Source organism: Wallemia mellicola (genome assembly GCF_000263375.1).
Source record: "Wallemia mellicola CBS 633.66 unplaced genomic scaffold WALSEscaffold_3, whole genome shotgun sequence".
Taxonomy (NCBI): domain Eukaryota; kingdom Fungi; phylum Basidiomycota; class Wallemiomycetes; order Wallemiales; family Wallemiaceae; genus Wallemia; species Wallemia mellicola.
Genome location: NW_006531960.1, coordinates 47,968 through 75,123, shown reverse-complemented (window position 1 = coordinate 75,123; position 27,156 = coordinate 47,968). Strand labels below are relative to the sequence as shown.

The 27,156-nt window shown below is 40.3% G+C and overlaps 15 protein-coding genes and 1 non-coding gene across 16 annotated transcripts; 8 read left to right on the top strand and 8 right to left on the bottom strand.

Moving 5' to 3' along the window:
* Positions 1 to 1,026: 1,026 nt before the first annotated feature.
* WALSEDRAFT_62528 (Aldo/keto reductase) lies at positions 1,027 to 2,278 on the bottom strand (the record flags this gene model as incomplete). Its single annotated transcript, XM_006956485.1, has 6 exons — positions 1,027 to 1,414; positions 1,464 to 1,916; positions 1,964 to 1,985; positions 2,032 to 2,095; positions 2,139 to 2,176; positions 2,227 to 2,278. The coding sequence occupies 6 exons, from the start codon at positions 2,276 to 2,278 to the stop codon at positions 1,027 to 1,029; spliced, it is 1,017 nt and encodes a 338-aa protein (XP_006956547.1).
* Positions 2,279 to 2,948: 670 nt separating this feature from the next.
* Positions 2,949 to 3,849, bottom strand: WALSEDRAFT_27296 (hypothetical protein; the record flags this gene model as incomplete). The annotated part of the gene is made up of 3 exons (XM_006956484.1): positions 2,949 to 2,992; positions 3,039 to 3,493; positions 3,542 to 3,849. The coding sequence occupies 3 exons, from the start codon at positions 3,847 to 3,849 to the stop codon at positions 2,949 to 2,951; spliced, it is 807 nt and encodes a 268-aa protein (XP_006956546.1).
* Positions 3,850 to 4,260: 411 nt separating this feature from the next.
* Positions 4,261 to 6,195, top strand: WALSEDRAFT_59459 (sulfate adenylyltransferase). Its single transcript, XM_006956483.1, has 2 exons — positions 4,261 to 4,346; positions 4,395 to 6,195. Exons 1-2 carry the CDS (start codon positions 4,314 to 4,316, stop codon positions 6,090 to 6,092), a joined length of 1,731 nt encoding a protein of 576 aa, XP_006956545.1. The 5' UTR covers positions 4,261 to 4,313; the 3' UTR covers positions 6,093 to 6,195.
* Positions 6,196 to 7,004: 809 nt separating this feature from the next.
* On the top strand, positions 7,005 to 7,078 carry WALSEDRAFT_t16. The gene has a single exon. It is a non-coding gene; the product is annotated as a tRNA-Asn (tRNA).
* Positions 7,079 to 7,418: 340 nt separating this feature from the next.
* On the top strand, positions 7,419 to 9,639 carry WALSEDRAFT_59457 (translation initiation factor eIF3 subunit). Its single transcript, XM_006956482.1, has 5 exons — positions 7,419 to 7,681; positions 7,727 to 8,256; positions 8,306 to 8,728; positions 8,777 to 8,883; positions 8,933 to 9,639. Exons 3-5 carry the CDS (start codon positions 8,716 to 8,718, stop codon positions 9,587 to 9,589), a joined length of 777 nt encoding a protein of 258 aa, XP_006956544.1. The 5' UTR covers positions 7,419 to 7,681; positions 7,727 to 8,256; positions 8,306 to 8,715; the 3' UTR covers positions 9,590 to 9,639.
* WALSEDRAFT_15449 (MSF1-domain-containing protein) lies at positions 7,455 to 8,047 on the top strand (the record flags this gene model as incomplete). The annotated part of the gene is made up of 3 exons (XM_006956446.1): positions 7,455 to 7,475; positions 7,526 to 7,681; positions 7,727 to 8,047. Coding segments are annotated over 3 exons (498 nt in total), but the record flags the coding sequence as incomplete, so codon positions are not given.
* On the bottom strand, positions 8,147 to 8,621 carry WALSEDRAFT_15295 (cytochrome b5; the record flags this gene model as incomplete). The annotated part of the gene is made up of 2 exons (XM_006956442.1): positions 8,147 to 8,256; positions 8,306 to 8,621. The coding sequence occupies 2 exons, from the start codon at positions 8,619 to 8,621 to the stop codon at positions 8,147 to 8,149; spliced, it is 426 nt and encodes a 141-aa protein (XP_006956504.1).
* Positions 9,616 to 13,471, bottom strand: WALSEDRAFT_56330 (hypothetical protein; the record flags this gene model as incomplete). Its single annotated transcript, XM_006956481.1, has 4 exons — positions 9,616 to 9,963; positions 10,012 to 11,789; positions 11,839 to 13,263; positions 13,309 to 13,471. The coding sequence occupies 4 exons, from the start codon at positions 13,469 to 13,471 to the stop codon at positions 9,733 to 9,735; spliced, it is 3,597 nt and encodes a 1,198-aa protein (XP_006956543.1). The 3' UTR covers positions 9,616 to 9,732.
* Positions 13,472 to 15,683: 2,212 nt separating this feature from the next.
* WALSEDRAFT_59455 (anaphase-promoting complex, subunit 10) lies at positions 15,684 to 16,533 on the bottom strand. The gene is made up of 4 exons (XM_006956480.1): positions 16,327 to 16,533; positions 16,052 to 16,269; positions 15,901 to 16,002; positions 15,684 to 15,820 (listed from the first exon to the last, which is right to left on the bottom strand). Exons 1-4 carry the CDS (start codon positions 16,492 to 16,494, stop codon positions 15,748 to 15,750), a joined length of 561 nt encoding a protein of 186 aa, XP_006956542.1. The 5' UTR covers positions 16,495 to 16,533; the 3' UTR covers positions 15,684 to 15,747.
* A 143-nt stretch (positions 16,534 to 16,676) lies between these two features.
* Positions 16,677 to 17,870, top strand: WALSEDRAFT_15528 (3-deoxy-7-phosphoheptulonate synthase; the record flags this gene model as incomplete). Its single annotated transcript, XM_006956448.1, has 2 exons — positions 16,677 to 16,883; positions 16,935 to 17,870. The coding sequence occupies 2 exons, from the start codon at positions 16,677 to 16,679 to the stop codon at positions 17,868 to 17,870; spliced, it is 1,143 nt and encodes a 380-aa protein (XP_006956510.1).
* Positions 17,871 to 18,014: 144 nt separating this feature from the next.
* Positions 18,015 to 19,316, top strand: WALSEDRAFT_59454 (hypothetical protein). Its single transcript, XM_006956479.1, has 2 exons — positions 18,015 to 18,931; positions 18,980 to 19,316. The coding sequence occupies exons 1-2, from the start codon at positions 18,109 to 18,111 to the stop codon at positions 19,153 to 19,155; spliced, it is 999 nt and encodes a 332-aa protein (XP_006956541.1). The 5' UTR covers positions 18,015 to 18,108; the 3' UTR covers positions 19,156 to 19,316.
* A 37-nt stretch (positions 19,317 to 19,353) lies between these two features.
* WALSEDRAFT_31319 (40S ribosomal protein) lies at positions 19,354 to 20,060 on the bottom strand. Its single transcript, XM_006956478.1, has 3 exons — positions 20,041 to 20,060; positions 19,503 to 19,895; positions 19,354 to 19,450 (listed from the first exon to the last, which is right to left on the bottom strand). Exons 1-3 carry the CDS (start codon positions 20,053 to 20,055, stop codon positions 19,418 to 19,420), a joined length of 441 nt encoding a protein of 146 aa, XP_006956540.1. The 5' UTR covers positions 20,056 to 20,060; the 3' UTR covers positions 19,354 to 19,417.
* A 159-nt stretch (positions 20,061 to 20,219) lies between these two features.
* On the bottom strand, positions 20,220 to 21,830 carry WALSEDRAFT_59453 (CRAL/TRIO domain-containing protein). Its single transcript, XM_006956477.1, has 7 exons — positions 21,797 to 21,830; positions 21,723 to 21,745; positions 21,268 to 21,672; positions 21,155 to 21,221; positions 20,964 to 21,107; positions 20,488 to 20,918; positions 20,220 to 20,443 (listed from the first exon to the last, which is right to left on the bottom strand). Exons 3-7 carry the CDS (start codon positions 21,373 to 21,375, stop codon positions 20,270 to 20,272), a joined length of 924 nt encoding a protein of 307 aa, XP_006956539.1. The 5' UTR covers positions 21,376 to 21,672; positions 21,723 to 21,745; positions 21,797 to 21,830; the 3' UTR covers positions 20,220 to 20,269.
* A 125-nt stretch (positions 21,831 to 21,955) lies between these two features.
* WALSEDRAFT_67453 (hypothetical protein) lies at positions 21,956 to 23,341 on the bottom strand (the record flags this gene model as incomplete). Its single annotated transcript, XM_006956476.1, has 4 exons — positions 21,956 to 22,171; positions 22,217 to 22,299; positions 22,352 to 23,110; positions 23,161 to 23,341. 4 exons carry the CDS (start codon positions 23,339 to 23,341, stop codon positions 22,049 to 22,051), a joined length of 1,146 nt encoding a protein of 381 aa, XP_006956538.1. The 3' UTR covers positions 21,956 to 22,048.
* Positions 23,342 to 23,369: 28 nt separating this feature from the next.
* On the top strand, positions 23,370 to 24,688 carry WALSEDRAFT_67452 (hypothetical protein). The gene is made up of 5 exons (XM_006956475.1): positions 23,370 to 23,489; positions 23,538 to 23,589; positions 23,640 to 23,756; positions 23,807 to 24,042; positions 24,089 to 24,688. The coding sequence occupies exons 1-5, from the start codon at positions 23,381 to 23,383 to the stop codon at positions 24,619 to 24,621; spliced, it is 1,047 nt and encodes a 348-aa protein (XP_006956537.1). The 5' UTR covers positions 23,370 to 23,380; the 3' UTR covers positions 24,622 to 24,688.
* A 146-nt stretch (positions 24,689 to 24,834) lies between these two features.
* On the top strand, positions 24,835 to 27,137 carry WALSEDRAFT_15555 (NADPH oxidase A; the record flags this gene model as incomplete). Its single annotated transcript, XM_006956449.1, has 17 exons — positions 24,835 to 24,864; positions 24,913 to 25,045; positions 25,091 to 25,157; positions 25,202 to 25,268; positions 25,314 to 25,341; positions 25,384 to 25,450; positions 25,492 to 25,707; positions 25,751 to 25,766; positions 25,813 to 25,935; positions 25,992 to 26,002; positions 26,050 to 26,113; positions 26,162 to 26,175; positions 26,219 to 26,420; positions 26,463 to 26,545; positions 26,590 to 26,661; positions 26,704 to 26,838; positions 26,891 to 27,137. Coding segments are annotated over 17 exons (1,575 nt in total), but the record flags the coding sequence as incomplete, so codon positions are not given.
* Between the last annotated feature and the right edge of the window lie 19 nt (positions 27,138 to 27,156).

Sequence of the window (27,156 nt, the reverse complement as noted above, 5' to 3'; positions counted from 1 at the left end):
ACCGATACCGATTCAAGCTAATCGACTCACCGAAATGCAGGACGTGCGGCATAGAAGATAGCATCTCGCATAGAATATTTATATGTAGAAGACACATAATGGCAAGAATCACCTTGCGAAGAAAGATAACCAAGATCAACATTCGGTTCGAATTAGGTCCAATGCTCAGGAACGCACAAGCTCTTCAAGCCCTTTACGAGTTTTTCAAACCACAATTGACTACGTACCCAAGATACTCCGGTGGTTCGGCGTAACCGAGAAAATTCCCGGACACGCAAATCATCAAGACATTTTACGACACTAGTCAAGAAACGCTTCCTACCAATTCAACATGCCATTCAAATCCTCATGCTTTAAGAAGTATTGATGGACGCAGTTTAACTTTGTATCGTCTTAACAATATATTTAGATTTCATCATCATCATCATCATCATCATCATGGTAGAAGCGGTCTACCGAAGGTACTTCGGCGGTTCTGTGTAATGGAGAACATTTAAAGGGATACAATCATCAAGACGTTTTATGACCCTAGTTAAGATATGCTTCCAATTAAATCCTACAAAATCAAAAAGGAAAATATCCTGGCAGTATAAGAAGCATTGATGGATAAAGTAATAATTTGTACGTCTTTACAATGTATTTATATTTCGTCATCATCATTAGTCAGTCAGAATTGATTATTTAGATATTAATTTTGTCAGAATTCCGATACCGATGATGAACATACAGTGCGATTTAGCTACTACGTATATTAGAAGTCAGCATATGACAGATGTAATGAGCTTACGTAGCAGTATCGCTAGATAATAATCACGATTAACATGAGTGCAATGAGTAATTGTAAAGATGACATTTACGTAAAAAGGTACCATTCCGAATTTTAAGCGACATCATGACCTTAAAACATGAATTCAAAGCTAAGATGAACGCAATATTTACACAAATTATACTTAGCGTTATAGGATATAGCTCTTTTAAAACAAAGCAAGACACATGCATTCTGCTTCAAAATACATAATATATGATTTAACCCCAGTTTAGATGAGAGACATGTTCGGGATACCTTCCACCCTTAATGTCTAACTTATTGATCGCATCTTGCAAAAAGTTCATGTCTTCACCAGAAAGTGTTATGCTATCGTCGAGGTTTTCCTCTACACGACTTATTGAACTGGCGCCAGGTATTGGGATGATTGTAGGTAATTTCCCATTCCAGTTAGAATGATGCTTTACCCATGCAATGGCGATTTGAGCTGGTGTACAGCCTTTTTTGGTTGCTAGGTTGTCAACTTCTGCAACCAGCTTCAAATTTTGAGCCAGATTGTCATCTTGGAGGCGCGGTGAAAATTTTGCCATTCCCTTCGCATCATCTTTACTCTTAATCTTACCGCTAAGCATGCCCCTGCCTATTGGACTACGTATTTAATTAGTATTATTGGTTCGATTTGTTCTATAATACACACCTATATGCATAGATTGGAATCTTGTGATCAGCACATACTTTTGCTACACCATTATGAAGTATATCGGTAGTTGCCATACTAAATTCTACCTCTACTGATGATAGCTTTGTCCCTAATCCCTCGGCTGCTTCTGCAGCCTCTCGAATAGTCTTTTCACCTACTTCTGACAAACTAAATGCGCCGATTTTGCCTTCCTTCTCGAGTCTGGCGAGATTTTTGACAATTTCAGTTGGTGAAAGATTAGTATCACGCCTTGCTGGTTCGAACTGGTCAATTTTCTTGACTCCACCAAGAATGGCATTGCAGTTGTCAACAGATTTGGATAAGCCCTCATATGTACAATCGGGCATATGCGTTTGTGCGTTCATACCACCCTTGATACAAAGAATGACTTTATCAACATCTTCAGGGTATTTGGTGAAATATTGCTTTAACAGATGTAAAGAGTTGTGTCTGTGGCTTGATGTTAGTAAGTATCAGCGAGACATGGTATAGTTTACTCTGGTGTTCCATAAATCTCTCCTGAACATTATGAGAGCTGGACGAAGTGAGAGTTATCAAAACGCACCTCCATTCCAAGTAATATTTCCACCTTTTGCAACCTCAATACTCCTCTTCATCACTTCCAAAGCCTGTACACCAATAAGGTGGATACTAAATTCTTAAATTACATACAGTATCTAATGGTGCAGGTGTATCAGTCCAGGTCATTCCTAAATCAAGACTTTAATATGTGGACGAAAATCTAATGGACAGAACACACCCATTAATCCATGACCAATACTTCTAACTTCTTTATTGAGTACTTCTGGCATAATGTGTATATGTTGATGATCGCAATGTGCGAACGATAATCTGATATCGGTCTCCGTTATATACTGATGATATCATACCGGTCGGACCCCTAAAAGTCGGGTCTCCTAACAGTCCAGTAATCTCATAGTAGTCAGTTCACACCATCGGTCTTCGTATATACTAATGATCTCATAGTGGTCAGACCATGAAAAGTACTGAAATATCTCGGCATATGATTCCGATGACGAGAATGATTAAATAATAAGTAGTTAGTGTATATTAGTGTATAGAAAGTAGTAGTAAATGTGAGATAGACTATTTGATCAAGTCAATATATAAACACCTTTACAAGGTTGTATAAACACGGTAAAAGGTTCGACCAAAACGATTTGATGTCATAATTTTGTTATGATCAGTCAGGACTTAGAGACGGTTACAAAGTTATCTTTGAAAAGGCGAGGAATCAAAGGTTAGATTGGACCAGCGACTAAGTAGGGTTTTTACAATGTTAGAGTATTTGGGACAAGTTGCTAGTAGTAAGAATTGGTTTGAGACTTTTTGTTGACGGGTTTCTTTTTTCCTCTTTCGCAAGAATCGAGCTTTCATATATAATGATCTCTGAGCGTTGTAATAATTCCGTATATAACTTCATAACGTATCGTAATGCATCGTAGATTCTATGAACATAATCTAATTAATAAGCGAAACGGTAAAGATTGACATATATCCCGTCACTGAAATCGTGTTAGAAGACATGAAAGGTAAATAGCGACCACTCACATAAACCGGTAAACTTTTCATAAGGGGTATGGAAATAAACGCAGGTGACAAGAAGCATCCAGATCCAGAGTAAGAGAAGTGCAATGGAGAAGTACACCGCGACCTTGTGAAGTATGCTTAAGCCACTTTGCAATGGGGCTTTCTCATCCTTTACTGAGTTCACTCTTATGAGATGAGAGTAACATGGTTTAAGAGTGACGAAAATGACGTATGCAGATAGCATAAGGAGGAAAGTATGGCCGGATACGTCATGTCCACCGACCCATTTTGCGGCCTTCAATGGCGCACTGGTATCAGCAGAATTTAGTGGCTGTGGATAGCATTCCAGGTGATTGACTGGTACGAGTAGCGGCGTTGCTGGCGTCCCTTCGAGATTGTCTTCCTCTCTCACGCATTGTGCACCAGTTATAAGCCATATGCGGTGTAATAAGCTGTCACCGAAGAACCAGTTGGTGCTGTATAGTATAAGCATTTTTAAATACATTCTACTGTATCTAACTCACAATAAAAACCACGAGGAAGTTGCTGCAACCCAACGTGATACAGTAACGATACGCCAGCGTTTATTTGTAGTACGTTCGTCGTGTGGAGCACTAACAAGTAGTGCTAATACCGACGCAGTAGTCCACCCCCAAGCTTTCTTCACGAATAGTTTATTGAAGATGTTCTTTTTAGTAGCGAAATAAGTAGCGGACTTTGCAAAAGAGATCGCGGAGCTTGTGTCTTGGAATGTATCGTAGTATACACTATATAGGGTGCCCAGTAGGACTATGGCCGATAGTAAAGTGATGAATCCCAGGTTTTGGATCATGGGGGTAATGAAGAAAGAAATACAAATGACTATGATAATATAATGTTCTGGGTTTTAGCTACTAAGAAGCGTACAAGTGTTGCGCTTATGTATATCTTGTTAGAACCAACGGATCAGCTATATGAGCGACAGTGGCAGTAGGAAGATTATCCAAGGTATAATATTGTATAATACTATCATATACTGTCATATACACTAAATAAGCATATCATTTGATGTATTCCTCGAGAACTTTATACCGCAGTGCAAAATTTGACGAATGAGACTTGAGATTAGTAAAAAGGTATAAAGCAATAAGAAAGATTAATATAATGACTCATAAATGCCTAGCAAACACTTGAACAACTTTATTTAATACTCCAAAAATTGTACCTTTTCAAACTAATCACGCCTTCGTTTCCCAAGACGTTGAGATTATCAAACACTCTTGACATCTTTTCCTGTAACAACGAAGGTTTAATAAAATGTCAAACCCTTGCCACGGAAACGTCCTTAAGGTTAGTGTTTATAGGATATTCCGTATTTCTCCGCTAATATTGTGTCAGGATCTTCACGTCAGAGACGCAGACAAGCACGACGCACTCGTCGCAGAATCCGAAACTCTCCCTTCTGTATCACTTACTGAACGTCAATTATGCGATTTAGAACTCATTATGAACGGTGGTTTCTCCCCATTGGAAGGTTTCATGAACAAGAAGGACTACGAGGGTGTTGTTGAAAACATGAGATTAACAGATGGTCTTGTTTTCACTATCCCAGTCACCTTAGACCTTTCCAGTGAAAAAATCAAGGAATTAGGCCTTTCAGAATCTTCTAGAGTCACTCTCCGTGATCCAAGAGACGAGAACCCACTCGCTATTATTACTATTGAGGACATCTGGCAACCAAACAAGGAAAACGAGGCCGCAAAGGTCTTTGGTGCAGGTGAAAACGACCTCGCACACCCTGCTATCGCCTACCTTCACAACAACGTCAAGGATAGCTACGTTGGTGGTAAGGTTCAAGCTGTCAACCCACCACTTCACTACGATTACGTCGCTCAACGTTTCACTCCAGCTGAGTTACGTTCTCACTTCAAGAAGCTCGCATGGAGAAAGGTTGTCGCCTTCCAAACACGTAACCCAATGCACAGAGCTCACAGAGAACTCACTGTCCGTGCTGCTCGCCAGCGTCAAGCTAACGTCTTGATTCACCCTGTAGTTGGTCTTACCAAGCCAGGTGACGTTGACCACTTCACAAGAGTTAGAGTTTACCAATCAATTATGCCAAAATATCCAAACGGAATGGCCCAATTAGCTCTCTTGCCTTTAGCTATGCGTATGGCTGGTCCACGTGAAGCCGTTTGGCACGCTATCATCCGTAAGAACTTCGGTACTACTCACTTCATTGTCGGTAGAGATCACGCTGGTCCAGGTAAGAACAGCCACGGCAAGGACTTCTACGGTCCATATGATGCCCAAGAGCTTGTCACATCATTCAAGGACGAACTCAAAATTGAAATGGTTCCTTTCCAAATGATGACCTACCTCCCTGAAACCGACGAATACCAACCAGTCGATGAAGTTCCACAAGGCACCCCAACCGCCAACATCTCAGGTACTGAACTTCGCCGTCGTCTCAAGACTGGTGCTCACATTCCTGATTGGTTCTCATACGACTCAGTTGTCAAGACTCTTCGTGAATCTTACCCACCAAGACTTCAACAAGGTTTCACTATTATGTTGACTGGTTTATGGAACTCTGGAAAAGATCAAATTGCTAAGGCCTTACAAGTCAAGCTTAACGAGCAAGGTGGTCGCTCTGTCAGTTTGTTACTCGGTGAAACTGTCAGACAAGAATTATCAACAGAATTAGGATTCTCACGTGAGGACAGACACAAGAACTTGCAAAGAATTGCCTTCGTATCTGCAGAATTAAGCAGAGCAGGTGCTGCAGTCATTGCATCACCAATCGCACCAATTGAAGAGTCACGTAAGCAAGCACGTAAGACAGTTGAGACAACTGGTGGTGCAGGTAACTTCTTCTTGATCCATGTCGCTACCCCACTTGATATTTGTGAAAAGACTGACAGAAGAGGTGTATACGCAAAGGCACGTAAGGGTGAAATCAAGAACTTCACTGGTGTATCAGATGACTATGAAGAACCAAAGGATGCTGATCTCACCGTAGATGTCGCGCAACAACCAATTTCAGAAATCGTCCACAGCATCGTTTTGTTGCTTGAAGGTGAAGGTCTCGTTTAAAGGGGAATTTTTCTATAGATGGTTGTTTTAGATGTACTGCATACAATTTCTTATAATTAGTTTGATTAGTTGGCCGTCGAGACCTACTCGACGCTCAAATACGTATTACCTTAATTACCGACGGAGTGTCTTCTAGTTTGGTTTTCTTAACGATAAAGGTTATGATTTTAGCAACATAAAAGTTGGGAGTCCTTCCACTTACCACCCTTAGAGTATCGATTATATGAGTTTTCTGAGCATCACTTGAAGAATATCTCGAGTACGAAGATAACATTGAACTAAAAGATCATTTCCGAGAGCAATCCTTATTGTATCCACTCACAAGTTAAATTGCTCCGCAATGTCGCCGACTTGGTTTAGATTGCAAGCAGTATTGAGGATGGTACTCAAGGATGTATTGCTTTTTACGATATGCATTGTGGTGACGGTGAAGGGTGCCTCAATGACTTTACATGTACCAACTATGAGATATATAGCCGGAAGAACTTCCTTTATATTGACAGATGTTACTAGGTTTATAACCATACACATTCCGGTGTAAAATAGTTTTGTTGAAGCCCTTTCGCAAGACACTTGGCTTTCTGATATAATACCCTAGGTGTTCGATTGCCGGTGGTGAACAGTGGTATTGTTATTACATTTAAGTGCATATTGTCGGTTTACTAAAATTCTTTTTAAAGTATGTTTTCATATTGTTCGAGGTACATAGATATTTCTGCAGCTTTATTCTCTGTTAATTCGCTCCCTAAAAACAAGTTCAAATATTTTTGTGGAAATGGCCTCATTTTACCTAAGGAAAGCCCCAAAAAAAAGAAACGAATTTTAAAATCGTGAGAAAAATAATAAGTACATATTAGAATGGATTTCTTAAAAAAATGAGTTATAGTGAGTTAATTTTTCCTTAATATCAGATCTCCGATGGCGCAATTGGCTAGCGCGTTCGACTGTTAATCGAGAGGTTGGTGGTTCGAGCCCACCTCGGAGAGTAACTTTTGCGGTATTTTTCTGTACATCAACCTTTTTGTTGCAGGAATAAAACTTTACAAGAATCTACTGTAGATTACTTTTTTTAGTCATTTGGATATGAAATGCTCGCAGTTGTCTCTACCTATGAGAGGTTCTAGTGTATATTATTAAAGCAATTTACCTGTGATTTATTGTATTATACAATGTGGTGGATCTCCTCTGTAAATAACATCTAGAAAGTACTTTTAAGGTGAATGATCAATCTATTTCATCATTTTACTCGAACTTTCATCAAGCTTGATAACAAAAATTTGATGGATGGTGTCGTCCTTTAATTCACATTATAGTAAGTAAAAGATAAATATATCAAGTAAAGCGTCTAATAATTTGTCAGGTTTCAACTACCCATGGCAACACGTTAGTCCTGATAAACTTTCTAAGAATCTAGCTGATTTGATAATAAAAAGGTCACTTCTTCTTTATGGAGAAAATACCCAAACCCAAATTCCTCGCACGTTAAAAGCGTAGACGTTCTTAGTCGGACCATTGATAGAAAAACTGGCGACGTTATCACGGATAGACTGATAGGTGTAGAACAATCAGCACCCTTATGGGCGATAAAGGTTGGTTATATTCCCATTGAGTGTATTTTCTTACAGGTAAATCAGTTATTTAATTGCAGTTCAACCGCATTCGTACTCGAAAGATTAACAGTTTCACCGCAATTACAGCGGACGACAGCACGATCAGTTAACTTATCATTAAGTGATTACCTCACTTGTCATGAAACTATCACGTACACTCCTCACCCGGCGAACCCAACACTATCGACGCTCTTCTCACAAACAGCCAATATTACCTCAGCGGGTGCGCTGGGATGGCGTATGGCAGAGAAAAAGTTAGAAGAGCATAGTGTACGACGATTCAGCGAGAATGCAGGACGAGGGCGTGAAGGTGAGTGTAGAAAGAGAACTAAAGGGATTGACTAACGAGACGTCTTAGGATTTGAATTTATACTTAAAAATTACAACAAGATATAGCGTCTATTATCAAAGAGAAAAATCACTACTCATAGCCTACCTATCAGTCTAATCATCGTCTATTAATGCATCTTGTACACCCCTGCCATTTGGCACTAGAAATCCAATTAAGCATTCATCAAGCATGTAATCCAAGTTAACCCAAGCGTGCGTTTTCACTGGGTCATGTGTCTTAGATGAATTTTCCTTTGTTTAAAGGCCACTCACTGAATAAATCCGTACCGTCTCTACCTGCTACTCTAAGTACTTCCTTCTCGCCACCTGGATGAAAAGGCAAATAACGGGTAACGTTATAGACTTTGCCATTGAAGCTGCACCAAATTTCATCATCGACGCTATTAGCTTTACCACGATGTAGGGACATCATCTTTGGTGAAATAGGTACTGGGTGCTGCCATTCAACTTGTCTAAGATCCTCTTGAGATGATTTCAACTTTGCCCAATCCAAAGGACCGTAACCAGGTTGTAAAGCAACTTTGTGAGCGGGTTTTGGTGTAGATTTTGTAGTACTCGGTGGTGGCATTAAACTCATATTAAATTTTATTATATGTTCAGATAGTAGTATCTGTCAAACGAGCAGCAGCTTGACTTCAAACTACGAACTTTGAATAATAAAAATGGACGATTGGGGTGAGTCAGATGGACAGTATATAAATTATCCTTACTAAATTTATATAGACGCATCCTCTTCCGATGAACAACCACAAAAGGTCGCACCAGTTTCTGCACCTGCACCAGCTCGTAAAGGCAAATGGGATGACGAGGATGAGGATGATAAAGTAGAGGTGCGTTTGTTCTTTAGTAATTATCCAATTATTCAATTCTTTAACATAGGATTCTTGGGATGCGCCTTCGGAGGATGAAGAGAAGAAGAAGCCAGCGCCGACACCAGCGAAGAAAGCACCAGCTGCTGCACCACCAAAAAAGAAAGGCACACTTAAGCAAAAGTTAGAGCAGAAGGAGAAAGAGCGTAAAGAGAGAATGGATAAGGAAGGTGAAATCGATGATGGTGACGCTATCGACTGGCTCGAGAAGCAGAGAGCTGAGAGACAAGCAGCCAAGGAGAAGGAAATCGCTAGTGACTTAGCCAATGCAGCCGATTTGTTCGCTGGTATGAACGTCGCACCTTCAACTTCCCAAACACTCAAGAAGAAGCCAACCAAGTTGGCAGAATTCCAACAACTCGCTGGTGCAGTACAAGAGGTATACTTTAAACCACATGCTAGTAACCCACAATATCAGCAATACGTAACCACGATCGTTAAGAATCTCGCTGATAGTCTCAAAGAAAACGAAATTAAAGGCTTAGCAACTAGATTGAATACTATCGCAGCTGAAAAGGCACGTGCCAACAAAGCAGCCGCTGCAAAGAACAAGAAAACTAAGCCAAGTCTCGGTGGTGGTCACACTACGTCTGGTACCAGACTCGATACTAACATCTATGATGAGGCATTAGATGACGGTGATGATGATGATTTGGAGTTCATGTAGAGTTGCAGCATTTTGTTTTTGTAGATGGATATTAATCTAAAATGACTTAATAAGATTACAATGAGTGTGATAACTTAAAAGAGAATCGTAAAGAGTGTTATTATATTCCAGTTATTAAAATGTGAGTAATCTACTCTATCCGCTTAGGTGTTCACAACCCAGACGACATTAGCCGGTCTAACGAATAGCGCTTTATGTGGTTGTGTCTTCTTGTCTTCTTCTATTGGGCTTGTCTCAGAGAGACTGGACATACCCGATACAGCTCTAGTACTACTACTTATGCTCCTTTTAGGCACCCTGCTTTTGCCTCCCACCTCACTTGGTATTGTTAGGCTTCGACGTGGCTCCATTGCATTCCATTTCTCCCCTTGCAACTAGTGGCTATGTCAGAAATGTAATATCTTCAAGAGTTCGAGACCTACGCTAAAATATCTCTTTTCATGTAACATTCCATCATTCCATCCAGATACAGAGTTGAATTTCTCCTCTGTAATTTCCTCTGAAGGAATTTCAACGCCAACCCAAGGACCAAATTCGTTCGCAATTGTACCTAAGTATCTCACTAAAGCTCTAAAACGTATAGACGCGCCTGATTTTCTACGTTTAGGTTTACAAGCCACAATGCATGGTATACCAACTGTGAGAGCAACACCATGAGGTTCTACCGTTTTTTGCTCTTTTATGACCATCTTTGGTGCAGTCTCCTGAGTTGTGCATTGCTGCTCTTTCCCTTGGTCAGGATCATGCTCAACGAGAGACATCATACTTTTTTGCGTAGTTAAAGAGCGTTCAGTTAGTGATAAGGAGGGTATACGCGATGGTGCAACTGATTCTGGGTCAGATTCACCCTCGCCTAATCCACCGACGAGACTCAAGTTACTCAATCTGTGTTCTGAGTTGGTTGGCGATTTGTTACCACTCTCGCTTTGCAATACTGCACGGGGCGTCGCGTTGGCGTCTTCCAATGGATTTTCATGTTGTCGTAAGGTACCAGAACGTAGACGACCAACAGTTGATTTTGGTTTCTTCTGAGGTGTTTCAAGAGAACTTAAGTTGGTATTTTCCTTATCAGACTTCTCGCTTTGTGTGACCTCTGGGGCGACTTCTTTGCCACCTTCTTTTGCGTCCTCCTTATTACTTTCCTTTGAATCCTCTACCATGTCTTTCTTTGTATCCTGCTCAACAATTGGTGTCACACTCGAAGGACGAGGACCAAGCTTGCTGTCCCCACTATTGCTTTCAAACTTCGCCGCCAATGAGCGTACACTATTACCGGATTGCGAATGAGGGCGTGGACGCAAGCGTGGACCACCCTGATTTGTCTTCTGTATATGACTTGGAAGTTTTTCTTTTCGCAGGCCAATTACACTTGAATCTTCGGGTTCATTTTTAGTGTTACCAGAGATGTCCTTTTCTTGACTTTCTTTGACACTCCCTTCAGCTTTTTTCTTTACATTGTCCTTCCCCTTCTCTTTATCACTAAGTTGTTGCTTCATCATGTCACCATCGCCTCTAGTTGTCTTGCTAGGCGTAGAGATTCTGCGCATGCGCATGGTATGTGTTGGTATCAGACTTGGTGAAGGCGAAGGCGTACTCATACGTCGATTGATATTTGCACTTCTATTACTGCTAATCGACGGCGTTGTTGTCCTCGGTGTTGAAGACGGTTTTGGTATCTGTGACCCTGTTTTAGGTTTGGACCTAACAACTGAAGGGCTATTCTGTGTTTCAGCGTTATTCTTAGAATATGTAGTCGTAGATGACGCCCGACTTGCTGCACTAGCTGCGGATCGCATGGATGGACTGATAGATGCGCTCGATGATTGCGCGATTGGTCGTCTACCTCCTGGATATCTACTATTTGGACTACCGCTTTGTGCAGGTGAACGCCCACTCCGAACAGTTGTTGGAGTTGTACTAGCTGCTGACATCGTCGTATTCAAGCTGCCCGCTCGACGGGGTGGTATGACTGCTTTTGGAGGTGTTTGATGAGATGTGGTAGCTACGCTCGTCGATTGTGTTTGTGCTCTGGGTGGTCTAGCGTTCATCGTGCTGGTGGCACGCCTACCCGTATTCCTTAGCACGTTAGTACGCAAATCAGTCCCATCATCTTCTTTTCTAACGCTACTTGTCGACTTCTTCACAAAACGACGAGTAGTTTGCTTTGGTGGGAGTAGTTCATCGACACCAACACCCAATTCTAGAGCTTACTGTTAACACAGTTCACCATAAAATAAACATTTTCTTACCTTCGCTAAGTTCCTGTAAACACCACTTCTCGAGTTTTTCGAACAAACCAAGGCTTTTTACATTCATCCAGCGACTTCTAACGCTCTTTACTATCTTCTTCCTTATTTCGTCACACCATTCGCGCATAGATGGTGTTAGAACCCTATTTTCATTCTCATTGCGAAGTATTTTACTGGTGAAGGACTGATAACTGAAAATGCAATTTTCGTCATTGAGACTCTCAATTATCATTTCTAAGAGTTTCTCAAAAGCATCATTTGAGAATCCAACTCCGTCGACAAGATCCCAGAATTTATCACTATCGAGTACCTCGCCGAGGTTAGCATCAAGACACCTTCTTATGTGTTTATCAACTGCATTCACCATATTAGTTAATTCATTCACCCATTTAGCGAAGCGCATTTCATTTTTGAGTCTGTTTTGTATAGCTATAACCGCCTTTAATGCTGGTATGAGTGTGTGTGAACTAATACCGAGGTTTACAGATGATACGAGCTGTTTACGTGTTGGGTATGGCAACTCTGCTATGTCTTTACCCCAAATATCTCCAAAACCCTTAACACACAATTCGAAAACCGATGCCTCCAATTCAGGCTCATTTATTGTCGGTCTTAATGTGAATTCCAATATCCGTGGTATACGCTTAATCAACAGTTGGCGATTAGCTGTAAATGGAAAATCAAAGTAGTTTACCATCTCTGATATCTTCCCAACGATTTGAGCTTTAAGAGGTGTTAAATCAAGATATTCTGCTGCCTCGTACACTTCAAACGCAGTACTTAAGTCCAATGTGCGGTTTGAGAATGCCACTGTACCAGAATAGATATACCCAAGAGCGAAATGAAGAGAAGCAGGTGTAAAAGGTGGTTGATGGAGGGTGACACTGCGCGGACCACTATCTGCATTCTGTAAAGATTCAATGAATCCAGTCGTAGGTGAGAGTATATTAGCAAAATACGTTGAACGGGACGCTAGCAATGCTCTGTGTGCTGAAAAGATAGCCTCCCCATCATCGACATCATCATCGTCACTATCGTGCTTCTTGAGAGCCTCGCCTGTATCATCGACTAAGGTAATCTTTACATCAGAGAACAACGTTGATCTCCACATGTAGACCAAATCTGAACGCATTTTTGCTTGCCTTTCATCCTGATTTTGTCTATCAACAAGCGGTTGATCGAACAGGAAATCAAAACTCTCGCCGTCATTCGCTGTATAGAGAAATTTCAATGCAGAGGAAAGAATAGCTGGTGATGTTGACTTTGGTAAAATAAGACTATTTGGAGTTGGAGAAGGTGATCTCTGCAGAGTTGAGGCTACGGCTACGTTTAAACTACTCGAGTTGTCTTGGGTATCTAAGGTGTTTGGTTGTTTTGGAAGGTAGGCGCTGAGGAACTGTGAGGGAGCGCGAGCGTATAAGATAGCTGTAGAGCATATTAGTATGCTACAGTAAGTGATTTATTTCCCACCTTTATGTGCGTGGACTATCTCTTCATCTTCATTCTGAGTGGACCAGCTTATATCAGAGAAACGCTGGTGTGCATTAACGAAAAGCTCCTCTAAATCATCCAGCCAGCTCTGGTGAGAGTCTATCTCCGCCTGCCGTAGTTTATTCTGCCAGTTTACTGACATCGTTGGTGATGGTGGTGAACTAAGGTAGAGATATACAAGCTAGGAGGCTATACAATCTGAATTATCATATATCATTCCTTCCTCTTGACTATAACGCGTTTCTTTTTTTTCTAAATTCTTAAAATCAAAACAAACAAAACAACATGCATTTCGCAGTAGAAGTAGCTTTACATATTAATTAGAATAATTTATTAAAATAATCGTACTCGAAATTGACCACTAATTATTGCGGTTGAGATGATGTGAACCATTTCTATTCAATCCAGGACTAGAAACTGGGCTAACTGGGGAAGTTGGTGTAGGGACCGGTGGGAGCTCGTAACTCGCGAAAGAAGGTACTGGCTTGCGTGTAGGAATACTACCGCTATCCTTCTTAGCGTGTCTATTAGTTGTTGCGCCCGAAACTGGGGTTGATGATGGACTTGGGAAATAATTACTGAACGGGGAATTATTCGTGTATTGACTAGGTGAAGGTGACGCAGCGGCATATTGGTCTCCTGCTGATGCTGGTCTAGATCCAATTGCGTGATGGAAGTTTTGTGTTGGGCTAGTCGGACTCAAGTGATCGTGTTGATCATGCCTCTGGTGTAAAACTTGGATGTCCTCACCTTCATAGCTATCATCTTTTTTCATAGTATCTTGAAATTCGTAGTCGCCAAAATCATAGTTGTTAGTATTCTCAATATCATCTACACTTGATAGCTTACTGAACTCCTTCCTTCCTTCAATGTTGTCCAGCTCACGTCTATCGTGAGTGTTTCTAGTTGAGCTGCGTCTATCAGAAGATCCTGAGAAATCTGTTGATTGAGTGCAATTGAAGTACCTGGCGAAGCGACTCAATCCCCAGACCTTAAGCATGTCTCTTTGGGAAGCAAAGATAAGGAAACATGCTATTGGATTGGTAGTAATTAAGATTGCTAACGGTTTATGAATCGTTCTTGTGCGATATTCAACAGCTGAGACAACTAATGTCATAATAATCCAACAAGTGAACGTCATAACTCTGAAAATCAAATCAGCATTGATATCACTACCCTTTCTCGACCTAATGCTTCTGCTAACTGAGAAATAAAGTACTGCTGACCAGATACTGAAAACGATGGTGAGTGCCAATTCAATCATTGATATCATCATTGCAGTAACGTGAATATCATCATGTTGAGGTAAAATTGTGCAATAGAAATATAGTCTCTGTGTCCAGATTACATCCGTTGATGCGGTAACTGCAGCGTAAATCAAAATTGGGAAGACAATCAACCATGGGAAGGAAAGTAAGAAAGGATCCCATGCCAGGCATTTTGCAACTGGCTTGACAAAGCGTGGTTCAACTAAGTCAACCAAAACTGTCCAGACCTGTTATATATTAATTTTCTACGTCATTGGGAGAAGGGCCTGAACTCACTTTCATAACCAAAGCTAAGACAGTACCACCCTGAACAGTTGGTGCAATAATAGCGAACACTGCGCTCGCTATACGTACGCCATCGCTTGGGTGTGGGTTGCGTGGTTGACCAGCCCATATCAAGAAAGAATAAAAGAAGGAAGACATCATCATTGATAAGAAGAATATCCAACTAACTGGATGCCTATGTAAACGCTTACTGAAAATGATTGTCATTGCTAGTATAAACAAGAGTGGGATGGCAAGCAAGTGAAGTGTATAAAACGCGATGAGTTGGCTAAGCGGTGGTAATGGCGGCAACATCGAAGCGATTTTATCATCCGCGATATCCTTCGGAAGGTTTTCCAATTGGTCCATTGTTGAAGGATCCATATTCTATCCTAACAAGAACTCAGGTTGATACTACTATGGATAGACCCTTGAGATTGATAGGAAAGTGTAGATTTCTGCCCTATTGATAACGGACGTCGTCTTTATTTTTTTTATGGTTTGTGACCTGCAAGCAAGGGTCCTAAGAGATCCAGTTATTTTCATACTGGGAAAAACTTTGAACCGGACTGTCCTCATAATATATGGGCAGCTCAGACGGCCAAGAAAGTTTAAGAGCATGTAAATTAATCATTTATTATGTTATTTCTGTCGCATTTACTACTATACAACTAGCATCATTTCAAACATGCCGAAGATTTGCTGAGACCTTCGCTCGCTTATCAAATCGACTCCGATCGATAAAGATCGGAGTACTTCAAAGGTCATTTACGCACATACCTCGTCAATATATTAAATATATATGCATATTTTAACATTATTGCGATTTACGTGATTACAAATTGTTGACAAAAAAAAAGCTGCAGTCTAAAAATGACAGATGTCATTAACGTATTCTACTGTGCATTTGAAATGTAGGCGATGTGAACGGCAAACTATCTTGCTTATTTGTGGCTTTACTGTGAGTATCGTATCGTTAGTACCTCAATCAAGTTACGCGGACTTAAGGGATCCACTAAAATCAGTGATTGAAACTTACTCTCTTGGCGCAAAAACTGCTATACCACGGATATGACTATCTTTTCCATTTAAGTGATTAGTTAAGATAGCCAATTGTAGAACAAAGCCAGTAATCGGTTTACTATGTGGGAACGGTTTAGTTACGGACTCTAGAACAAGGTACAACACACGCGTCATCAGATACACCATGGGAATCCTCTAAGCTTTTATCTAAAGTTACTACATCCTTTGTTTCGTTATCGAGCGCGAAATGATGCCATCCCCGTGGTTGATTAAGATCAATGTGTCTGATTTCCTGTAAGTCACCAAGATATGTACCAGCCCTAATAGAGATAGTTTTTGGAGTGTAACTATCGTCTAGCGTGTGATCAAGGTACATGCTTACTTGCTAATGTGTCAAAGATAAGCAAATGACGAATATTGTAATAAATCACGTGAAGCTCACATTTATTGACACTCTACGCGTGAATTGAAGGGTGATCAGATGCGGCTGAGGACCATCACTTTGCCAGACAGTATCTGGGTTTGTATCCATAAGGCAATCCAATACATTTCCTTCTTTATATGAGGATACACTCCATTGTGCGATAGAAGACAAATTTACTTTTGTCATAATGAGAAGACAAGACTACGTCGATTATCGAATGAGTGTAAGGTCGTAAGTAGATAAAGAGGCGATTATATTAAATAAGAATAAATGTACTAGAGAATAAACCAGATAAATGAGTCATATAATCTGAGTCATACTTGAGATATTTGAACCCACACTGTAGGAGTGCCTTCTTCACAAACGCCATGACGCATACGACATTAAATGCATTGGATGACCAGCGTGGGAGGCCCCATAAGCGTCTCAAGCACAGTCAACTTACATTTAATACAGGCATAAAGCGCATCAGACCCCTGATTCCTCCGCAAATTCTCTATGAAGATCTTCCATTGACGGATGAATTGGCAAAAATTGTAGACAAAGGCAGAAAAGAAGCTGAAAATATAGTTTCTGTGGGTCAATACAAAGTATACAATAAATAACTAAATATTGATTTCAAACAGGGTAAAGATGATAGGCTACTCGTCATTGTTGGTCCATGCTCAATGCACGATCCAGAAGCAGCATTAGAATACGTCAAACTTCTCAAAGGATACGCAGATAATGCTAAAGAGGATCTCTGTATCATCGCTAGAACATACTTCGAGAAGCCACGCACTACAGTTGGCTGGAAGGGTCTCATAAACGATCCATTCTTGAATGACACAAACGAGATAAACAAAGGTTTGAGAATTGGTAGAAAATTACTCTTAGATGTTGTCGGTTTGGGTATGCCAACTGCGTGTGAATTCCTTGATACCATTACACCACAATTCACAGCAGATGTTAGTTCATGGGGTGCTATCGGTGCCAGAACAACAGAATCACAAGTACATAGAGAACTTGCATCTGGTTTATCCATGCCAATCGGCTTCAAGAATGGTACAGATGGTAATGTTCAAGTTTCCATTGATGCTATCAGATCATCCCAATCTCCACACACTTTCTTATCTGTTACTAAGCAAGGTTTGGCTGCTATTGTTGAATCTAACGGTAACCCTTACGGTCACGTCATTCTTCGAGGAGGTAAAACACCAAATTATGAGCGACCACATGTCGAATTGGCAGCAGCACAACTCGCTAAGGCTGGACTCACACCAAAGATTATGATTGACTGTTCACATGGAAACAGCTCAAAGCAACACGCTAGACAAGCCATCGTCGCACAAGATATTGTTGATCAAATTAGCAGCGGAGACGAGCATGCTCAGAGAATTGTCGGTGTTATGATGGAATCAAACATTAAGGACGGCCGTCAAAATGTTCCAGCTGAGGGTCCTACAGGATTAGAATACGGAAAGTCTATCACAGATGCTTGCATCGATTGGGAGACAACAGTAACGGTATTAGATAATCTCCGCAAGGGTGTACAAGATCGTCGTAAAAACAAATCTGTTTAGATTATATTTAATTATATATGCATGCACGTTGTTTATTAAGTCTATAAGATCGGTCTAGATTTTTGTTTAGTGAATGTGGGAAACTAATATACATTTGTATATATAAGTTAAAGAAGGTTGAAGGTAGTACTATAGAAATATTTGAATATTCTTATCTTCATTTTCACATTTATTCATATCTCGTCCTCCCACTAGTTCCGTATGGGGAAATAAACAAACAACTCAGACTAAAACCACGATGGTCGAAAATCCAGGGCAAAGAGAGCACTTCGAGTCAATTGACCGTTTATTCTCTATTTCTTTAGTAAAGGACACGCTCGACTTTAGCAACGATTTGCTTCACAAATATCCACTGGCTAACAGTGTATGGGAACGTGGCTATAACGTTGCAGTAGGCGTCAGCTCACCAATCGTAAGAGGCCCTCTCCACAGGCCTGTTCAAGTGTTGGACGTTTACAGTCTTCAACTTTTGAAACTCGCAGAATCATTCTGGCCATACCCGTTCAATAAACACGGGGGAGAAATCTACAATGACGTTAAACAGCCAATCTTCGACTCAAGGGAACGCCTCAACAACAGCATCATTACTCCAATTTTGATGCAGATTGAGAATTTTGTCCATCGATTCATCCCATCTCAGAATCAATCAAATAAGAATGAATTATCACCTACGAAGCGTACGATTATACTCAAGAATGAGGTTACAGATTACTTAAGTAGTGTATCAACTGAGCAGCTTAACAGATTACGTCAATCTAACGACTGGATTGATAAATCCGCTGATTATGTCTCAAATCAAGCTGTTTCTTTTAAGCAAGCTATTCTTGATTCAAGAACTAACGTTGAGGAGCGTACTAATGAATTATTAACTATTCTTCGTAATGAGAAGGAGAAGGTAGAGGAGAGAGCAAAAAAGATACCAGAAGACTCAAGAAGAAACGTCACACCTGCCTTCAATAAGTTACAAGAAACATACAATGACTTGAGTGGTATTGCAGCCAACAAAGAATTCACCGCTAAAGAGAAAGCTATGCGTATTGGTGATTACATCAATGATAATGGTGGGCGATAAATTTTACATAAATAAACGATTTATTAATGCTCTCCAGCTGTTCCTGTCCTTCGCTCATTACAAGAGGCTGTCACCAAGACAGAAAGTGAACTTCAAAAGGCAGTTAACGAGCAGGTCAATCATGTCAATCATGTGACAGAGAAGAATGACGAGAAGAAAGTCTCATATGATAAGCCAGAAAACAAGCCATTGAGAGCATCAAGAAAGGCTTAGCATGGTGGTGCTTGAGAGAGACGTATTAGCAGAATAATTACCTTTGAATTACTAATTGAAATATTTCTTGAACACTTCATTTAATTATCTATTTTCACTTTCAACCCTTTAAACAACTAAATATTGTAGTTGCTGTATATATTTATTGATATTTGTTCTCCTTATCACTCGTCATAGCAGTCGTAAACAATTATATGTTTTTTCATTTAGTATGTAAATAAAATTTACAAACTGATTAAATCGACAACAATTGTACTTAAATTTAAGCACGTGGAGCACCACGACCAACGCCGCCCTAGAGTAGCTTGGTTAGAATAAAATTTTTGGGGCGATAAATTTTCACTCACGAAACGTGGACGGTAACCAGCGTCAGCACCTTCCTTAGCATCAGCGCGACGGTAAGAGTCACGGTCATCTCTACCTGATCTGAAGCCTTCACCTTGTTGTCTGACTTGTGCAGGTCTTGATGGTCTTTGGGCTTTACGGTGAGTGTTTGGAACAATCTCAGATGGAAGGTGGAGGTACTCTCTAAGGTAGTCTAAACCTTCTGGGGTGAGAGTGTAGTAGTACCATTGCCATGAGAATTGAGTCTTAACGTAACCCTTTGAAGTCAATGATTGCATTAACTTGATGACTTCAAGGTTTGGTACGTTGATCTCATCGTGCTTGATCTCGAAGTCCTTTTGAGCGACGACAACACCTTCCTTGAAAAGGTTTTCGAGAATTGCTCTACGGTTTTGCTGAGGTTGGTGTTAGTAAATGGAGTATAATAAATAGTTATATAGCCCATATTTCCACATTATAGTTAGATATAACTGATTTGCTATACACTTTTAGAAACTTCAAATGTGCAATATGGACCATATAAGCCTGAAATAAACCCACTTTGCTAATGAGCATCTTCCTTTAAGACCACCTATTTAATTTAATACTCAAATTCAACTTTCTCTATTCAACTTACCGAGATTGTCACTAAGAAAGCGTATTCCATCAAAAACTCTCATCTCGAGGCAAGAATTCAAAATTTGATATCTTTATAATAAATAAATTAAATATATATCCTTTTTAACTTTTAACATCATTTAATCTTATTTATTATTTATTCTCTTCTCTTCTAGCTTACTTTTTGTCGTATGAGTATGATGAATAATAAACTAGCCACTTTGATCCACTTCGAGTATCTCCTTAGTGTTAAATGCAGCAAAGTTACTATCAAGTCCATCATTACTGGCTTCGATTCTATCGTCAGCTTTCCATTACTCTTGCTAATCTTGTATATAGTTTTATACTTTACGGTCCGTTAATTGGGCATTTAAAGTGTCTTATACTTACTCCATATCTCGGATTTAGGTAGCTGTATCTATCGAGTACTGTTACAGGCGTACCAACACCACTAGACGCTGAAATGGGAGTCTTCAATCCATTGTCTGCGTCACGATCGACAATATTATCAGCCAGTCTATCCTTATGCCATGTAGCTATTCGTTCTTTGTAGCCAAGTATGTCATAAACTCTCACCGACTTTCTGGTATCATTATTTTTAGTTCCCTTTCGTATCTTCAATGGAAAATTTGGTATCTTGTTAACAATCGCTGGAATGTTCGTCTGCGAACTAGCTGGTGTAATACTTGGAGTCTGTCGCGGGGATGCATTAGGTGTATACCATAATGTAGTTCTAGAGGAGTTATGTGAAGGTAGTTGTGATTTCATCTTCGTTATTCCGTAATCTGATACACTATCATAATCTTTCTTCCCGCCGAGATCTGTTGAGTTAGCTGACACTCTTCAGTTTATTTGGTTTGACTCACGGGAAGGCAGCTTATTGATGTCAAACAACTCACATAACTTGGTTTTGTTGGGGAATGATATTCTCTCGACAATCTTCTTTGGAAGTAATGGCTTGGCTACTGTCCAGAGAGTGTTAGTCCAAACCTTACTGTTCAGAACAATAACTTTAGATGATATTGTCAGTTTGTCATTATTAAAAATCACGACCCACTTTGTTTACTTGTGTTAGGGAAATGCGCCGATATGATATCGACAAAGAATTTAACGAGCTCGTAATGCTATGTTGTGATAAGAGGGTTATTCGATAAGAGTGTATAGACATACAATATTCGACATACTTGCACCTGAGGCGTCTATAACTGTCAAGAAATCCAAGTAATTGTCATATGAACCATCTTGTATAGCATGATGGTGCATCATTTTACGTCCCATTTCCCATAAATAGAGAATACTCTCCTTAATCTCATCAAAAGTGTCATTATCATCATCATCATCATCACCGTTATCGATGTCATCATGTCGCGGTAGAACCTTCGACAAAGACACAACTAACACCAATCTGCCTCTGCTTTCACGTATATCCTTCAAGAAGTACCCCACCGGACATTCGCTCCCATCGTCAACTTCCAATAATGCCGGTTGGTCGAGCTGATCTAAATTTGATTGCAACCTTATTATCAAATGATTTTTTATTCTCTCATACGTTTCCTCCTCTTTATAATGTGATTTCTGCGATTTGTTATCAGCTGTGTGATGATGTAGCCGTAAATGTAACCGACCTTTAGGAAGCGAAATATAGTAGCTACATATTGGGGTTTAGGTGGTGTTATAAGTGAAATATATATCTACACACCTTTATCTCTCAGATATTCTGTAGATCTCCTGACGATATCATCGACATCTGATATCTCCTGAATTATCTCAGTAATCGCGCAATCAAGCAGCCTAGTTTGCATATCTAGCACTAATCCTTCATATTCTGCATACTCTGCTGCCTGTATTGACATATTTCCGCGTTTATATTTCACTACTGATGGTGGTGAGATATTACAAATAACAATTCATTTAAATAATATTAAATATGTACTATGGATATTCCTAGCCATTAAGCTTCCTCGTCTTCTTCCTCGTCTTCTTCCTCGTCTTCTACGCCTGCCTTCTTGAATAGTTCTTCCTGCTCTTCACCTTCTGGAAGCAAGTTGGCGAGGAAAATCATCGCTTCCTTGAGCTAATAAAGGCATTAGACTGTTTATATAAACTTTCAAGTACTTACTAAAGATGTAAGCTCGTTTGCTTCACTTTCGCCTACTTCAAGGTCGTCTGACATGTTTTGAGCTTCTTCTAAGCTATTGATTGCTTGCAAATTGTGAGTATTAACACTTGAGCGTTATGGAAGACCTCTACTCACCTACTCTTAACTCATTCACCGTCTGTTGAACATATCCTTCCACTTTTGATTTACCAGATGGGTCTTCTTCGTCAAACAACTTGTCTATAACATATCCACCACGCGAAACCAACACTCTGGCTTTTCCAATGAGTAGTTCAAACTTTGTCTGTGTATTATCTGCTTTTTTAAGTGCAGTTTCGAAGATTGATAATGCCGTTGATGGATTTTCAATATTGATGATATCTTCTTCGAGTGTTGATAATAAAGAACCCAAAGATAGTAACAAGGTTGGAGATTTCGTGTCTAAATTGCATTTTGAGATGCTCTCAGTAGCGATTTCTAAAAGTTGTTGATTAGATTCCTCTTTAAGCTCATCATCTGGATCGTTGCTTGTCTCTCCAGATGCTGTACGCTCTTTGAGATACTCCGCTGCGCATCTACCAGCGACTAATTCAGAATCTTCAATAAAAACTTGATCCTCAACTGTCTTAGCGACTGAATACGCTCTAAAGAAGAATGGTGAGCCTGTCTTTGGTTCTCCTTCCGCTGCAAGGCTATCCTTTTCATTAAATCTTGCAGATGCTGATATTAAAATACCAAGTTCCAATAAGGCAGAAGCCAAAATCAATCTGAAGTGCGATACAGAAACCTGAAGTTCCTCTCCATTTTCAGATACACTTTTAAATCCAGATAAATCTGTTCCGTTTAGATCAACCAAACGACTTGTTTCATGTAAAATTCCTCTAAGCAAGGGTGCGCTTGATGCTGGTTCATTACCTGTATTGTTGAATTAGAAAGTTATACTAGATTTATACAGTTATACTGACTATTCAAGCTAGTTTTACATTTCTCCCATAATTCTAATAAATCTAACCAATCGTCACCATCTTCTGTATCTTCCTGTGTAGGTGGTACTACATTCGATCTTTCTTCTTTATTTGGCTCCTCCTGTTTGTTCTTTTTAGCTTTACTAGCTGCACCTAAACCAGCTGGTCTTTTTGGTGCCATCTTGGTAGTTTCAGTATAAGATACTCTTAAACCGCAACGATGAGCACATCTCAGCCAAAAGCAAAAAGGTTAGTACAGCCTGCTAGAAGGCAAGTAGAACCTGGACAATTGAAAAAGCCTGAAATTGCACAAACTGGTTTTACTTATAGTAAGTTGATATGATGATGATATTTGAGATATTTTAACGATTATATAGACATTTGGTATAACAAATGGGCTGGTGGTGATTATGAGGATTCAACGAATACGTGGGTGCTCTTTATTCATCATTTAGATAATTACTAAGCATTATACATAGTAAAGAACATGCTCAGACGAGGTTGGATCTCACGAAAGATTCAGGATATACAAGAGCAGATGCTAGTGGCGCGAAAACTTACTGTCTCTTCTTCGCTAGAGGATGTTGTCCACTTGGGTGAGTTGATCATCATACGTAGTCAGTTCTTTTGCTAATAACTTAATTAGCGCACAATGTCAATATCTGCATAGATTGCCACGCCCCCAAAACATTTTACATGACTTATCAAGGGACGTTTTTGGAAGAGAGAAGCACGCGAGTTACAGGGATGATATGAGCGGCGTTGGTAGTTTCAGCAGACAGAATACAACACTTTATATCGGTAGAATGGCAGAATACGGTGAAGGTAGAGGTGAGAACCAGTTGATAAAGCACTTTGGTGAATTCGGTGAAATTGAGAAGGGTATGTTGAGTATGTTTTATTGAATAAGTCACTTACATACTATTAGTGCGGGTGTTGCACGGTAGAGGATGTGGATTCGTCAAGTTTAAAAACGAATGCAACGCTCAATTTGCTAAAGAAGCCATGGGAAGTCAATCACTCGATGAAGGAGAAACGCTCAACGTTAGATGGGCTACTGAGGATCCAAAGGCAGATGCCATCGATGAAGATCGCAAAAGAGCCGCAGAAGAAGGAACTGAAAAAGTTACGAAGAGGTTGGCGATGGACACAGAGCTTATTCACGCCACAAGACAGATGGAAGCTCTCCAAAATGGTTTACCACCACCTCCTCCTGTGGAATATATTACAAATGGACAAGAAGAGGACGATGAACAGGATGACGCAGACGAAGTAACACCTGTTCAGGGCCACCAGCATAGTCAGCAACCGCAAGACAAAGGCCTTCTATCGGGTACATCAATACAGGCAATAAACAAACTCGCACAGTTGCGCGCATCCAAACCAACGGCGGTCGCCGTGGCGAGCAAACCAACTAATGGTTTAGGGGGTTTAGCGGGGTACGGCAGCGATTCAGATTAATTAAGTATTATTATTGTCATAGTATTTTATTGTATGTTTAATATTCTAGATGTAGGACAAAATTTTCATAAGTAACACCCTCGTCGTAACGATTTGTCTAAAGCGACTGATGATCATGATGTTGAGAAATTTAAAGAATAAATTCACAGTGAAGGCTGCGCTATTCTGCGTAGGGGCGTACCATTTACCTTTCATCTTTTTCACGCGTTTTAGTTAGTCTTTTATGGTGTTCATGTTGCATTGGTAGGTTCATAGAGAGATGCACTGCGTAGAGGATAACCAATAAAGCAGTTCGTATATGGCTGGTACACACAACAGGCAGACGACAGGCTCGCTGCCTTGAATAAGTTGAAACTCTCAGTTTGGGTCAGCAGAGGTGCTGGTTTAGTACTCGCACTAGATGGTGGACTTATTTTACTCCCAAGTGAGCAGCTAGCTAGCTAAGTGCCTGTTTTAACACCCATCTAAGTGCTTAGAAACGTTATCCATCTCGTTCGTTCGTACCTCGGCCCTGCCGTCCCACTTGATGAGAATATGTAGGTGAAAGTCTTCAAATTAACTACTTAATTGAATTCTACAGTTGGTTCCATAAGCAAGTTGCGTATATGTTACTTTTCTGGACAATAGTACACGTCACTGCTCATTATGTGAGTTAAGCAGTTTCTCAAACACGCGTTTGCTAATTGTATCAGGTGAACTTCATCAATGTAGAGAGAATGCGTAGGTTTTTGGTTTGCTAATTGTACCTCATGCAACTCGCAGAATTACGTCCTGTTGCAGCTTGGCAGATTCATTACACACAAGCAGGCGGCATAACTGGACACGTGATGTTAGTTGGACGTTTAAACACGAGCGCGCTGACCATGCTAGGATGCTTGCAATGTTCCTGCTGTACTCAGCTGCACATGTAACAATCAGGCACCAGAAATTTGAACTGTTTTGGTATATTCACCAAATCACAGCTCTAATTTTCATGCTTTCACTCTTCACACATGCAACGGGATGTTTTGTACGCGATTCTCCTCAGCCTGATTTTCGCAATAGCTTTCCCTTCTATTCGACTGAACATTGTCTAGGTTACGAAAGGTTTGTTTCCCGCGATTTAAAGGCCAACTAATGTCCCTTGTAGCTGGAGGTTTATCATAGTAAGTTAATAAACTCCGGTAACTATCGTTTATGCAGCTTAAATAGTGGCCTTTCATCGCATACATTTTCGAACGTGTATTCATCGAGATCAGAGCACGCTTTTTCAAAACGAACATTACCAATGTATTTGTACACCCTGGAAATACGATCGAGATCAGGTTTGAGAAAGTGCGTGTTTTATACGCATTATGTTATGTCATATCGATTTGACATTGCTTTTCTAGCCATCTTTGAAGTGGGAGAGCTTGGCAGACCGATATTTACCTTTAACATCCATCTAAGATACAAAAGTGGCCAGTATATTTGGATTCAGCTGCCCGAGTTATCAAAGTTCCAGTGGCATCCAGTAAGTCGTCACATCACATGACATGCCGGCAGCCTTGACATTTTCTAGTTCACGATCACATCGTTCGTTTAAACCTGTTTGTAAACATTCACTAATTCACAATAGTGCACCAGAGGATGACTTTACATCTATACATGTTAGGCAAGTCGGTGATTTCAGCAAATCTTTAGGGCCACTCTTTGGTATTGCAATGGGCAGTGGCATCAGTAAGCAAGACCAACTAAGCTCTGAGTATGTATCTCAGGTCACTTGCAACTGCGAGATGCCAAGGTTGATGGTCGACGGTCCATATGGCGCACCAGCAGATGTACGTCCTAGTTACCATTACAGACACATTCATATCCCGTAGAACGCACTGAATAAAGAAGTAGCAGTACTCATTGGCGCTGGTATCGGAGTTACGCCGTTTGCATCGATTTTGAAGAGCTTATGGTAAGTGAAAAACAACTACTAATAGTAATTTAAATCTCTTTTAGGTATCGCAAACTCAACCAGCAGCTTGGTGTATTAAAGAGGGTCGAGTTTTACTGGATCTGCCGTGAGACAGAGTCAGTAATGATACTCCAGGTTACCCCGCTAACCCCGCAAAGATCATTTATTTGGTTTAAGAAACTCCTTACAACTATTGAAGAAGGCCAAAAGGAGCACACGTCCTTCATCAATATCAACATATACCTCACTAAATGGAAGGATGAAATGATTCATAACATATCATTAAATGATGTGTACGTGATACAATCACCAAGAAAGATATTAATTTCTGATGGAAACTTTTAGGGGTGCCAAGTCTGATCCACTTACAAATCTACAGTGTCGCACCAGATTCGGTAGACCAGAATGGAGAAGCGTTTATAGCGATTTAAAATCTTCAATCACTCGGCCAAACTCAACCTATTTATATGGTAGAGAGGCACACCTTAAGACCAACATAGCCACCTTTTTTTGCGGACCCCCTGCCCTGGCTCGCTCAATTCAGGAAGCAATCAAGGAAGTTGGTAATGATGCTGAGGTAAAATTCAGGTGAGACTAATTAATTGCTATAC

What these genes read in the sequence shown, in the direction of transcription:
- WALSEDRAFT_59459 (XM_006956483.1), top strand. Translation starts at nt 4,314, where the DNA reads ATGTCAAACCCTTGCCACGGAAACGTCCTTAAG. An exon ending in GCCACGGAAACGTCCTTAAG is followed by an intron (nt 4,347 to 4,394) that starts GTTAGTGTTTAT and finishes ATATTGTGTCAG; the next exon opens with GATCTTCACGTCAGAGACGC.
- WALSEDRAFT_59457 (XM_006956482.1), top strand. An exon ending in ATGAGGATGATAAAGTAGAG is followed by an intron (nt 8,884 to 8,932) that starts GTGCGTTTGTTC and finishes TCTTTAACATAG; the next exon opens with GATTCTTGGGATGCGCCTTC.
- WALSEDRAFT_59455 (XM_006956480.1), bottom strand. Translation starts at nt 16,494, where the DNA reads ATGACAAAAGTAAATTTGTCTTCTATCGCACAATGGAGTGTATCCTCA. An exon ending in CGCGTAGAGTGTCAATAAAT is followed by an intron (nt 16,270 to 16,326) that starts GTGAGCTTCACG and finishes TTGACACATTAG; the next exon opens with CAAGTAAGCATGTACCTTGA. An exon ending in CATGGTGTATCTGATGACGC is followed by an intron (nt 16,003 to 16,051) that starts GTGTGTTGTACC and finishes GTTCCCACATAG; the next exon opens with TAAACCGATTACTGGCTTTG.
- WALSEDRAFT_59454 (XM_006956479.1), top strand. Translation starts at nt 18,109, where the DNA reads ATGGTCGAAAATCCAGGGCAAAGAGAGCACTTCGAGTCAATTGACCGT. An exon ending in TGATTACATCAATGATAATG is followed by an intron (nt 18,932 to 18,979) that starts GTGGGCGATAAA and finishes AATGCTCTCCAG; the next exon opens with CTGTTCCTGTCCTTCGCTCA.
- WALSEDRAFT_31319 (XM_006956478.1), bottom strand. An exon ending in CTGGTTACCGTCCACGTTTC is followed by an intron (nt 19,451 to 19,502) that starts GTGAGTGAAAAT and finishes AAGCTACTCTAG; the next exon opens with GGCGGCGTTGGTCGTGGTGC.
- WALSEDRAFT_59453 (XM_006956477.1), bottom strand. Translation starts at nt 21,375, where the DNA reads ATGGGACGTAAAATGATGCACCATCATGCTATACAAGATGGTTCATAT. An exon ending in GTGCAAGTATGTCGAATATT is followed by an intron (nt 21,222 to 21,267) that starts GTATGTCTATAC and finishes ATCACAACATAG; the next exon opens with CATTACGAGCTCGTTAAATT. An exon ending in CCCTAACACAAGTAAACAAA is followed by an intron (nt 21,108 to 21,154) that starts GTGGGTCGTGAT and finishes TATCATCTAAAG; the next exon opens with TTATTGTTCTGAACAGTAAG.
- WALSEDRAFT_67452 (XM_006956475.1), top strand. Translation starts at nt 23,381, where the DNA reads ATGAGCACATCTCAGCCAAAAGCAAAAAGGTTAGTACAGCCTGCTAGA. An exon ending in ACAAACTGGTTTTACTTATA is followed by an intron (nt 23,490 to 23,537) that starts GTAAGTTGATAT and finishes ACGATTATATAG; the next exon opens with ACATTTGGTATAACAAATGG. An exon ending in TATGAGGATTCAACGAATAC is followed by an intron (nt 23,590 to 23,639) that starts GTGGGTGCTCTT and finishes CATTATACATAG; the next exon opens with TAAAGAACATGCTCAGACGA.